Raw genomic sequence first — 13,252 nt, 5'->3', positions numbered from 1 at the left:
TCCTACAGAGTGACTATGCGTTGGCCATGACTGGATCGATGGCAGTGAGGAGTTTGGTTGGGTTTTTTGATCCGTCTAGTCATTACATTTGCCATTCACTGAATGCTTGCTCAGTACTAAATCCTCAGGGCCAAGAAAACGAGAAGGTACTCAGTAATTTTTTTCTTTAAACTTTATTTAGAATATACAGCGCAAAATATACACTATTTCAGCAGTATCTGCATGTACGATTTAATAACAGTGATAATGTTTTTGAATTCTGAAAAATTAAGTTTATGGACTTGGGGTGAGAGGTAATACTTATAAAAGCCCAAAGGCAGGAAGCGCTAATAGATGTTCAGGGTGTGAAAAAAAATGTGACATAGGACTCTAGAAAGGCAAACAGGGCCATAAAAGAACACTTGCTTTCTAGAGCAAAAAAGAGTCACTCAAAGGTATTTGATCAGCAATTTAACTCTGACTAGTTTGGATTAAATGCTGCATGCAGAAAGACCAGAAAAGATGCTACAGTTATTGGACTAGAAAGAAATGCAAAGAGCAAAGATAGCATGTCATATATGAGTTACGGAGTAAAAGAGATAGCAGAGTTAAATAACATCTCATTTCTTACATGGGCATCAGGATATACGGTGTTGGCATTTACAGAACAAAACCTAGAAGAGTAAGCCTAACAGGAAAAAGGGACATAATGTGTTCAGCATTAGACAGATTGAGTTTGAGCTGTTTGAGAAACAATCAATTAGAAATGGCAATAGGCAAATAGCCCATTTTAATCTATTTACTCTTAGTCACCTACCAAATATTTGCATTTAACTTTTGGAAATATGCACTTACAAAGACCATTAGCCAACATATAGAGGTTTCTAATCCTCAGAATTTTCTGTGGCCAAGAATGTTAACAGCTTCATGATCATTTAAAGATATATATGTATTTGTCAAAATATATAGAATCTGGGGTCCCATAGGCTGGAAGATGAACAAGAGGCCATCTAACTGAGAAACAACAAAGTCCACATGGAAAATGCACACCAGTCTGTGAGATGACAAGGCGTCGAAAGGATCAGGTACCAGGCATCAAAGACCAAAAAAAAAACCCAAAAATCATAGCATTGTGAATGAGAGGGGGTGCAGAGTGGGGACCCAGGGCCCATCTGGGGAAATTGGACATCCCCTTGCAGAAGGGCTACGGGGAGGTGACGAACCAGTCAGAGTGCAGTGTAGCAACAATAAAACATACAATTTTCCTCTAGTTCTAACATACAATTTTCCTCTAGTTCCCCACTATCATGACCCCAATTCTACCTTACATATCTGGCTGGATCGGAGGATGTACACCGGCACAGATAGGAACTGGAAATACAGGGAATCCAGGGCGGATGATCCCTTCAGGATCAGTGGTGAGAGCGGAGATGTCGAGAGGGTGGAGGGAGGGTGAGGGAGAAAGGGAGAACAGATGACAAGGTCTACATATGACCTCCTCCCTGGAGGACGGACAGCAGAGAACTGGGTGAGGAAGACATCAGATGGTGTAAGATATGATAAAATAATAATTATGTATAAATTATCAAGGGGGACGAGGGAGCGGGAGGGGAGGGGGGAATGGGGAGGGAGGGGGAAAATGAGGAGCTGATACCAAGGGCTCAAGTAGAAAGCAGGAGTTTTGAGAATGATGATGGCAACATATGTACGAATGTGCTATATACAAACGATGTATGCACGGATTGTGAAGAGTTGTATGAACCCCTAATAAAATGATTTTTTATAAATTAAAAATGGATAAAATGGACAAGACATAAGTAGAAAACACACTGGAGAATAAACACAAATAGAATAAACACAAGAAAATATTTAATAGTTTAAGGAAAATACAAACTAAAAACAACATACCATTTTTCGAAGACACAAAATATAACACGTTTGCTAACTTCAAGATAAACCGAGCTGTGTCGCTATAAAAGGCATGGCGCATGGCCATCAAGTTGATTCTGACTCCTAGCCACCCTACATCAAGTTTCTAGAGCTATAAATCTTCACCGGAGCGGATAATAGCCTCATCTTTCTCCCATGGAGTAACTGGTGAATTTGAACTGCCAACCTTGCAGTTAGAAGTCTAACACTTACCTGTAGCACCACCAGGGCTCCTATAAAATGGCATAGTCATGTTTTAATATGCAAAACATATAAAAATGTGTATTTATAAAATACCTATATATTAGAAAAACAATCAGTAAAAGCATTGTAGGGGAGGGGTACTGTTTATTCAGAAATAGTGGCTGGAAGGCAGTTAATTTTTAAAAGCAGAAATTTTCAACACAATGCCTTTATTCGTAATGAAGTTTATTCCAATAAGACTTCTTAAAGGAAAGTTATAATTTCTTCCTTTAGCACATCTACAAATGTGGTTAATTTCAAACAGGTCTTTTCAAACAAAAACTTCAAAGAAATATATTATCTATTTTTTAATGGCATAAAGTAAATTTTATCAAAATGGCCTATTATGCATTTAAAACAGACTAGCTAGTAGTCAAACAATTATCATACCTTGAAACATGCTTAAAAGCCTCCACTATAACTGGTGCAAAATCCTTTGTAAACTCCGGTCCCTTCCTTTTGCTGTTTTGAATGACATCATTGGCTAGGTATAGAAAAGTAAGCTTCCTGTTTGGTTTGGCTGGGGAAAAAACAAACAAAAAATTAATCTACTAAAAAATATTCTCACTTAGACAAACTGAAATAAACAGGATGAGCAGCATCATATATCATTTTCAATACAGGTTCCCATGTTGCCACCCACTTCCTTAAGCTGCCGCAGTAGCACACTCCAGGATCACTACTCTTTGTGGCCCAACCGTGTGGGAAAGAACACACATCAAAGAGGCAAGAGTAGGTCAGCCGGTGATAGATCTTTCAGTCCCCTTGGTAGTTTTACCAAATCAACCATAGTACGTAACTTCCTGGATCCCTAATCTATCACCATTCCCAAATATATATTGGAACCACTTATGCTTGTAAACATGCACTTCTATCATGCTACAGCATAGGTTCCCAAACTGATGTGGGCTACTCACCCCTTTCAGTAAAAAACAAAAAACAGAACTACCTAGTACACTGCTGGCAATTGAAAATGTTTGTATAGAGCATTAGTCAGGATATAAAGTATAGGTATCTGCTTTTGCAGTCGCCCTGGTTCATCCCAGCATCTTCCAGGGAACAATATAGCCCATGTTGGACAACACAGCTCTACATGGACTAAATTTATTTAAGTCATTATAAAGTATATGAAATATTGTCACTTAAAATTAAATGTTGACTGTCCACACTATTAAAAGATAGTGCCCTAAATTCCAAACTAAGTTTTGGATTTACTTTGATATCTATGATAATTAAGTTACTGTGAAAAAACAAGAGGGCAAAAGATATATTTTTATAAGAGAAAAACATCTAAACATTTCCCATTTTTTGTCCATAAGTAACCTTCATTGCACAATAAGGATTTATTGAATAAGCAAAAACATTTTTAAAGTGGTACTTTAATCCATGTGTTACTATTAATCTCTCAAAAATAATTCAAAATTGTTATTGAATGAAGAGTTGGTATTCGGAAATTTAAATATAAATTATATTTGTATAATATAGGGGGGCTCTAATGGCAAAGAGGTTCCTCATTGAGCTACCAACCCCAAGGTTAGCGTGTTCAAAGCTAACGGCTGCTCTGGGGGGAGAAAGGTGAGGCTTTCTCTGCATAGGTGCAGTTCTCCCATTTCCTATGGGATCACTGTGAATGGGAATTGACAGCAATGAGTTTGAGCTTTATATAGCGCAAACTACATTTCTATAAATATCATTCAAAATAGCTTCTAAAACACAATACAGTAAAAACTTGTAAGATTTCAAAATATGTTTCCTAATACATGTCAAAGGATAAACCGTGTACCAGAAAGGGGTCTACCTATCGAGCTTCTCTAGGTTAACTATAAGGAGTCCTAATGGCGCTGTGAGTTGTGTGCTGGGCAGCTCACGGCAAGGTCGGTGGGTCAAACACACCAAGCAGCACTCTGCAGGAGAAAGATGTGGCTGTGTGCCAGCAAACACGTGTGTTGCAGTTCTACTCCCAGTGTGGCTATGGGTTGGGATTTACATGAAGGCATGGGCTGGAGCTCTAGCACCTTATCATGGGACATTGAACAGAAGCAGGTTTACATTCACACGTACAATCTGGCTGGTTAATATGTGAGAATAGAGCATTACTGAAAAGCAAAGTAAGGAAATGGAATTTGTCACGCAAGGAATAATTACAGAATCTCACAAACATTCCAATTACCAGGCTTCAAAAAGAAATCAGGAATCAGTTATTGGACAAACAAATGAAACAAACAGCCATACAGCTTCACAATTTACAGTCTAATTGCACTGGGTCACAATCAGAAGTAGGAGGAGCATTACGATTTCATAATGTAATGAGAGATTATCATCTACTCAACTGAGTGAGCTACAAAGTAATCAAAATCTTAATTAACTGCTCGTGTTTTTATTAAGATTGGTATTTAAAATTACCATGAACAATGGTGATAAATGCAATAAAACCAAAATATCATGCCATTTACAGACATAAAAGCCATGTCCTCCCAAAGGAGATCTTCTACATGGAAAGCAACAGCAAGAAGTTGAACATATAAATATGTCTACACCTAATACACACATGTACATACCCATCAATGCCAGGAATGACCAAGACTGCAGCTCTTACAAGACATAATACAATCGATGTATGGAACGTTATAAGAGCTGTAAGAACCCCCCAAAAAAAAAATTTTTTTTAAACGAGATAGTTTTTGCAGTAGCTACATATAAGTCCTCAGCTTGCAAGCATAATTTAATTGGCTGGAAATATAAATGCATTTAACCAAAGGGTAATTATAAATGACTGTTAGGATTTTGTGCCATCTAATCATTCAACAGATAATTAAAAGTTTAATCATTTTATTGGGGGCTTGTACAACTCTTATCGCAATCCATCCATCCATCCATCCATCCATCCACCCATCTATCCATTATGTCAAGCACATTTGTATATTTGTTGCCACCATCATTCTCAAAACATTTGCTTTCTACTTGAGCCCTTGGTATCAGCTCATTTTTTGCCCCTCTCTGCTCCTCCCGTCCTTATGAACCCTCGATAATTTATAAATTATTATTATTTTGTCTTATCTTACACTGTCCGATGTCTCCCTTCACCCACTTTTCTGCTGTCCACGACCTCAGGAAGGAAGGTATATGTAGATCCATGTAATCTGTTCCCCCTTCTCACCCCACCCTCCCTCTACCGTCCAGATATCGCCACTCTCACCACTGGTCCTGAAGTGATCATCTGTCCTGGATTCCCTGTGCTTCCAGTTCCAATCTGTACCAGTGTACATCCTCTGGTCTAGCCAGATTTATAAGGTAGAGTTGGAATCATGATGGGGGGTGAAGAGAAAGCATTTAGGAACTAGAGTAAAGTGCTATGTTTTATTGTTGCTACACTGCACCCTGACTGGCCCGTGACCCTTCTGTAAGGGGATGTCCAGTTGCCAACAGATGGGTCTTGGGTCCCCAATCTGCATCCCCCCCTTATTCACAATAATTTCATTTTTTTGTTCTTTGATGCCTCATACCTGATCCCTTAAATTCCATTATCTTTTTGCTCATTTTTTCACAAATTATTTGAAGTCCCCTACAGACTGCATTAAGGAATAAAACATAACTCACAGTCAAGCTGATAAAAGCCCTTTTAAACCATAAGTGTAAATATCCAATGAACTATCCATGCAAAGATCATTCCAGGCAGAAGCTCCAGTACATGAAGTACACTGCTGGTTATGTGTCAGCAAGTAATGGAGTATGAAACTAGAAAGAGGGAGGTCCTGAAATACCAAGTTAACACTGTGAAGTTTCATTTAATAAATAAAAAGTACTGAGATTTTCAGAGGCAAAGGAAGGACATCTTCAGGTGAATAAGGAACACTAAAAATAGGAAAAATTTTGCCTTCCTTGCCCACATCTAGTTAACCCTTGGGAGAAAGATGAGGCTTTATACTCCTAGAAAGAGTGACGGTCTCAGAAACCTGCCAGGGCAGTTCTACCCTGTCCTAGAGGGTCACTATGAGTTGGCATGGACTCGATGGCAGTGAGTTTTGACCTTTTGGAGTCACCCCTAACATCATGATAAAGGGAGAAAAGACTGAAGTTGTTAAGGATTTCATTTTACTTAGACCTACAACCTTCATGGAGGCTGCAGTTAAGAAATCAAACAATTGAAAAAAAAGAAAAAATTCAAACAAAACTGCACTGGGCAGATCTATTGCAAAAGACCTCTTTGAAGTTCACTGAGCAAAGACTGAGGTGCCTCTGATCTTTGCCTTACTGCCAATGGTCTCGTTTGCATGTGAAAGCTGGACAATAAATAAGGCAGATCTAAGAGGAAATGGTGAATTTGAATGAAGATGCTGGCAAAGCATACTAAGAGTACCATGGACTGCTAAAAGGACAAACAAATCTGTCTTAGAAGAACAGCTAGAAGGCGCCTTAGAAATGGAGTGTGGCAAGAGCGGTCTGATGTACCTTGGACATGCTATCAGGAGCTACTCAAGCTCACTGCCACTAATTGCCCTGTGACTTTCTGAGACCGGACTTTTTTACAGGAGTAGAAAGCCTGTCTTTCTCCTGAGAAGCAGATGGTAGTTTCAAACTACTGATCTTTTGGGTCCCAGCCTAACGTGCAACCACCATGCCATCAGGGTTTGTGCTCTAATAGGAAGCAAAAAAAAAAAAAAAAAAATTAATGTAGCTTCCTTCTACAGTTACATATACACAGTATATCACTTATATACTATATAGTTATCTAGTCCTGGAAACTTTCTGTCATTGAGAATGAATCTGAGTCAATGTTTGAAGTCAGGAGAAAAACAAAAAAAAATTATTGCTACAAGGCTGGGTGATATTAAATAACTGAAAGTTTTCTACATAATCCTCAATATACCAGAATAGTTCATTAAAAAGAACTCAATGAGAGCTTCCTGGATTATCTCGCAAGTTTTCCCAAGTATCACCTATACTACCTTCATTTGAAGAAAACTTAAATGATAATAGTGAATGTTTCCCATAATAATTCCTTATAAATCACATAGCATTTTTTTTCCGAAGAAAAGCTCTGGTGTTTCTTTTACTTTCTAGACACATATGTCCACATTTTGTGGTTTCGACAAGCTTTCTGAAATTCCTCTACACCAATCACAGCTTGACTGTGAATCACCACAGTGGCACAGTACACAGAGGTTATCCATTAAGCTGCGTTAGATCAGCAGTTTGAAACCACCAGCTACTCCATGTGAGAAAGATAAGACTTTCTACTCCTGTAAGGATTTCTAGTCCCCAAACCCAGGGGTCAGAGCTACTCTGTCTTATAGGGTCACTATGAGTCAGAATCAATCACCCTCCATAGGACCTCTACTTCCAACTTAAAAGGTTTTCTCCCCCCCCCAAAAAAAACAACAACACCCTTATCCTCTTAGGTCAGAAATGCATGGAGGTGGAGGCAGGTAGGATATAAAAAGACTTCCCCAGCTTTGTCTCCCCCAAAGATATTCCAAATATTAGAAGCTATTTGCCAGAACATGGTGGGAGGTCAGATGCATTCAGCCTTCAAACTACTGTCGGGTCCCACCACAGGTGGAGCCCACTCCTGTTGTTAAGGACCATGGATTACTTCTCCCTGAAGCTATTCAGTCATCAGTCTAGTCCACTGTAGGTGAGGTTCACACCTACTGATAATAGTTTCAATGGAGAGCAAGAGAACAGGGCAAGCCTGCTCTGTGACACCCAAAGTTAGGCTGTCATTCTGAATCTAGGATCTGCCCATCTTGTCATATGTGTGGCCCAATCCCTCCCCTTCCAATCACCCCCTCGCATTACTGCATTACCTATAGTACAACCCCTTCCTGTGATGTATGTCTTTACCTGTAATTAGTGGGCTTGCACGCCCCCCAAAGATATATAAGCCTTGGTTAGCAATAAAGCTTGCCCTCTCCTGCCCATAATGTACCACCAAGAGGAGCTGAGGTGAGCATGCTACCATGAAATGTGTCTCACTCCATTATTTCAATCTCGTCTACCTCTCCTTATTATCTATGACTTTACTATAATCTTTACTTATTATCGGTGTAAAATTGTGCCTACCGGACCCGTGATGATTTGTTAAGGGCTGGCTCATCTGACAGAGGGGGGTCCGATTCAGCTCCTTAACCATACAAGATCATTTTATGCCTATGAATCTGACAACAAAATAAAGCACAAGCAATTGAAATGTAAAACATTTTGGGGAATCATCTTCCAAGACCCAAAAGAATGTTCCATATTATGAAAAAGTGCACGTCCCCTGAAAGTGTGTTTCCCCCAAATGGTTGGTTTCCAAAGCTGATGGAATCCAGCAGCCTCATGAATTTTCCTTCTGCCCGTGGCACTGTGGGGAAGAAGAGACAAATTCAAGTGGGTGGGCAGGTAGTTGTAAGGCACAAACTGCTGTGATGTACTAATCTTTTTTTTGGCTAGAGAAAGCATACAATCAACAGCTGATTTTTTAAATGGATTTCAATCTGTCAGTTCAGTCCATACCACTAGCTGCTTCTCAGTAACTGAGACATGGGCGAACATGGACAGAGCAGCTGCATTTCTCTATCATGCGCACGATGCCTCAGACTTTCGACAGCCTTCTCTTTGGAAGAATTCAAGAACTTCCCCGTAAGACTTCCGAGCTGTTACTAACTGACGATCTTCAGGTGAGCAGACGAGCAGACTGTTACCTGGGCTCTTTATCACCGACACTAGGGACTGTTGATATTTATTTATTTTTGCCAACTTTCTAGAGTAAAATGTTTTTATGTGCAATTTCTTTCATACTAATGAGGTTGATTCCTACACACTCATATAGTTTCATCTGTGAACTGCCTGTCCATATCTGGCCGTCCATTTTTCTAGTGAATTCTTTGTATTTTCCTTTCAAGTTCACAAAATCACTTTACATATTATACATTAGCTTTTTCTGTACTAGATGTTGCAAATCTCATCTTCATGTATGTTATTCAGAACTGAAATGTGATGTTAATCTGTACTCACAATTTGTAATACAATGTTTCCAAATCTATTTTCTAAATGAATTGATGTATATCTTATGTAAAAACTCCTTTCATAATCCAGGATTAGAAATAATTAAAAATACATTCCTGTATGCATATTATATTGACTTTTTCCCAATGTTTACATTTTAATTCAATTCACTTTATAAATTGTTCTGCCTAAGAACCTAACAATCACAGATTAAAAGCGCAGAGTGCTTGATTTATATATTCCCATAAAAATGGATCTTTCTAAATCTCTATTCTGTTTCATTTACATGTATTCCTTTTCTTGCGTCAATGTCCTACTTTCATAATCATAATCCTTTTACAGTATATGCCTGGAAACCAAAAAGGCGCACACACTATCTCCGATATTGTTCCTTTTAAAATCATCTTAGCTTTTTCCTCTTTGGATTTCTCTGAAGATACAGATTAATTTGGGAACAACTGACTTCTGCACCAGATTTTCACCTTCCAATTTTATACACAATTATACTGTTGAAATAATACTGCAACATGCCAAGACCAGGACAATATTGGTTGGAAACACTAGTCTAAGATTTCCCAAACAATGTGTCCTGATTCCAAAATAAAAATCCATTTGTAGAGGACTTATGCTTCTGGGAACATGAAACAAACACGCTTTTCTCTAGTCCTCTGCTATGTAAGCTACAATCCTTTGACATCATATAAAACAAACACAAGAATAGAAGGAGCACAGACCTACTGAAGACCTTACAATCCCAACAGCACCAATGGGATGAGTTAATTGGATCTTTTAATTCGTCATAGGAGGGGTTCAAAGAGTCCCAGAAGGTGGAGGGTAAGGAAGGTTTGGGCAGAGAAAGCTTGCTTTTCTAACGAAAAGACCAAGGAAGGAGTAGCCTGAAGCACGCCAGAGCGCTTTCAGACAATGACCACTCTGCTCTAGAAGAGGACATGGCCTCATCTCACTGCACACCTCATCTCAACCCACACATATTTTTAAAAAGATAATATACTCTACAAAGAAAGTTAGTAACCTAAACAAAATTACTTCCTCAAACAAAGCGAAAAACCCACAAACTACAACTCGCCTACTATGTACATCATTTGAATAGGCCTTTAATAACCATGGGAATTTAATTTGCAATTTTAATATTCCCCAAAAAGAAATCTGCAAGTCTAGTTGGTTTTACTGAAGAATTCTACCAGATGTTTAAAGAATTAACATCTTCTATAGTAATATCCAGAAAATAGGCGAGGAAGCATTTTCTGATTCATTTTATAAAGATAGTATTATTGTGATATCAAAATCAAACCAGACAGTATCCAAAAAAAAAGGTGAGAAACCAACAACAGTCACCATGAAGAGATACAAGAATTTTAACAAAGCACGAGTAAAGGAGATTCAGCCATATATAACAATAATACACCATAGACAAGTGAGATTTCAGGAATGTAAAGCCAGTTCAAGATTCAAAGCCAATCACTGTAATCCACCTTAAGTCTGGCTAAAGAAGAAAAACTACATGATTAATTGATAAAGATAATGAAAGCATCCAATCCCTCATGATGAAACTTCTCAGAAACCAAGGATATTAAGGAACTTCCTCAATCTGAGAAGTATCCAACAATGATGAAAAGTTATCAAAGAAAATTTCAATGAAAGAGGGAAGTACTATGTTCATGGATTGGAAAACTCAATGCAGTAAGGACAAAAATTTTCTTTAAGTCACTATACAGGTTTAAAATGATTCCAATCAAAATCCCAGATAATTTGGATACAGAAAAAAAATATCATTCGAAAAGTTGTAAGGAAAAGCAAAGAAACTAGAATAATTAAAACACAGTTGAATAAGGAAAATAAAAATATGAAAAAAGCCTACTTGAAAAAAAATGTCTACCTGATCTCAAGACTTATTATATAGGCACAATAATCAAAAGTACAAGGCACGGGTGAGGCTATAGTTGTATGAATAAAACAGAGAACCCAGAAATAGGCCCACATAAATCTGCCCAAAAAACTCTGGACAAAGGTACAAAAGCAATGCTAAGAAGGAAGGATAGCCTTCTCAACAAATAAGGCCAGAGCAACTCAACATCCATCAGTGGGGAAAAACTTACACAAACATGACCTCAATATGGATCACGTACTTAAAACTATAAACCTTTTAGAACAAAACTCAGGAGAACATCTTTAAAATCTATTATTAGGCAGTCCTAGATTTAGCACCAAAAGTATAATCCATAAAAGAAAAAATTGACAAACTGCTATTAAGAAGGATGTAGAGTAGGAGAAAAGAGAATGTGGTTATAAAAGGGGAAGAGTAGGAAGTGTTCTGCACCTCAATTGTAATTACAAGACTATTCTGGCTGTGATGGAAGAAAATACATAAAGAGTACATGGACTTTTCTTAAAATTTTAACTTAAAAAAATTCTTTCTTTTAAAAAAATCATTTTATTGGGGCTCATACAGCTCTCATCACAATCCATACATACATCCATGTGTCAAGCACAAAAAAGTGTTTTTCGTTAAAAACTTTCACATGAAGACTTCTGCTTTCCCCCTACCCTCAAGGTAAAGCTACTCTCATTATTGGTCCTGAGAGTGTATCTGTCCTGGATTCTGTGTGTCCAGAGTTCTTATTTGTATCAGTGTACATGCTCTAGTCTAGCCAGATTTGTTTAGAACTGGGGTCATGATAGTGGGGGGAAGGAAGCATTAAAGAACTAGAGTAGCGGTTTTGAACCTCTTTGGGGGGTTGCCCGATTCATAACAGTAGCAAAATGACAGTGATGAAGTAGCAACAAAAATCATTTTATGACTGGGAGGTCACCACAAAATGAGGAACTGCATTAAAGGGTTGCAGCACTGAGAACCACAACTAGAGGAATGTTGTGTGTTTCAATGGTGCTGTACTGCACCCAGGCTGGCTCCTCCCTTTCCTATGAGCCTTCCTTCTGTGAGGGGATGTCCAATTTTCTACAGATGGGCTTTGGGTCTCCATTCCTCACCCTTCGTTTGCATTGAAATGGTTGTTTTGGGTCTTCTGATGCCTAATACCTGATCCTGTCAATACCTAATGATCACACTGATTGGTGTGCTTCTTCCATGTGGGCTATGCTCCTTCGCTGCTAGATGGCCATTTATTTAACTTCAAGTCCTTAAAACCCCAGACGCTATATCTTGTAATATCTGGGTACCATCAGCTTTCTTAACCCATTAGCTTATCCACCCATTTTGTCTTCAGCAATGTGTTCGAAAGGTGAGCACCACAGAATTCCAGGTTATTAGAACAAAGTGTTCTTGCGATGAGGGAGGGCTTGAGTAGAGGCCCAATGTCCACTTGCTACCTCAACACTTAACCTATAAACATATGCACATAGCCTATATCCCTATCATTATATATTCATATATTTATAGATATATATGCCTGTCTTTATACCTCTATAAATGTCTTTTGCCTCCTGGTTCTTTCCTCTATTTCCTTTTACTTTCCTCCTGCCCCATTATCATGTTCAACCTTCATTCAGCTTTCAGTAATTTCTCTCAGCTGTACTTCACTTTATCAAACCCCACCAGGCATTCTATTCCCTTCTCACCATCGATCACTTGTTGTTCCCTTGTCCCTGGGTTTGTTGGCTCCGAAAGGGAGGTACATTAATGACAATGAAAATGTTGATATATTGAGACATTGAAACATATAACCAATGTCACTCAATAATATGTACACAAATTGTTAATGGTAAACCTAGGATGCTGAGCACACTTTCACTAAAAACACAGTAGAAGCTATCATGTTCCTGGAGGCACATACAAGTTCTCCAAAATTCTAATTTTTGCTTGGAAACTCGAATTTTATCATGGGTGACAAATACTGGCAATTGTTTTCCTTGAAGTGTCAGGCTCACTCTATTAACTTCTAAGAAACACCTTTCCAAACACTCATACCCATCATCTGTTTGTTGTTCTTTTGAATAAAAAGGGTGTCACATGACAAAGGCTCACAACTCACTCCATCATACAGGTGTTGTTAATCCAGGATGTTCAGCATACAGAAGTGTTTTACGTATCTTTTCATTTTGCCATAGGGATTACCAAAAACCCTGCAAAGAG

General features: G+C 38.4%; 1 protein-coding gene across 4 annotated transcripts in view; it reads right to left on the bottom strand.

Annotated features, from left to right (window-relative positions):
- Positions 1-13,252, bottom strand: part of RPRD1A (regulation of nuclear pre-mRNA domain containing 1A) — a 54,370-nt gene that overhangs the window by 23,977 nt on the left and 17,141 nt on the right. For all 4 annotated transcript variants that reach the window (XM_075532511.1, XM_075532510.1, XM_075532509.1 and 1 more), the window contains exon 2: positions 2,542-2,671. In XM_075532511.1, the coding sequence (XP_075388626.1) occupies positions 2,542-2,671 (130 nt within the window). The remainder of the gene's footprint in view (positions 1-2,541; positions 2,672-13,252) is intronic.

The sequence above is a fragment of the Tenrec ecaudatus genome, chromosome 15 (genome assembly GCF_050624435.1).
Source record: "Tenrec ecaudatus isolate mTenEca1 chromosome 15, mTenEca1.hap1, whole genome shotgun sequence".
NCBI lineage: Eukaryota > Metazoa > Chordata > Mammalia > Afrosoricida > Tenrecidae > Tenrec > Tenrec ecaudatus.
The sequence above is the reverse complement of the archived record's forward strand: the minus strand, read 5'-3'. Positions and strand labels throughout refer to the sequence as shown.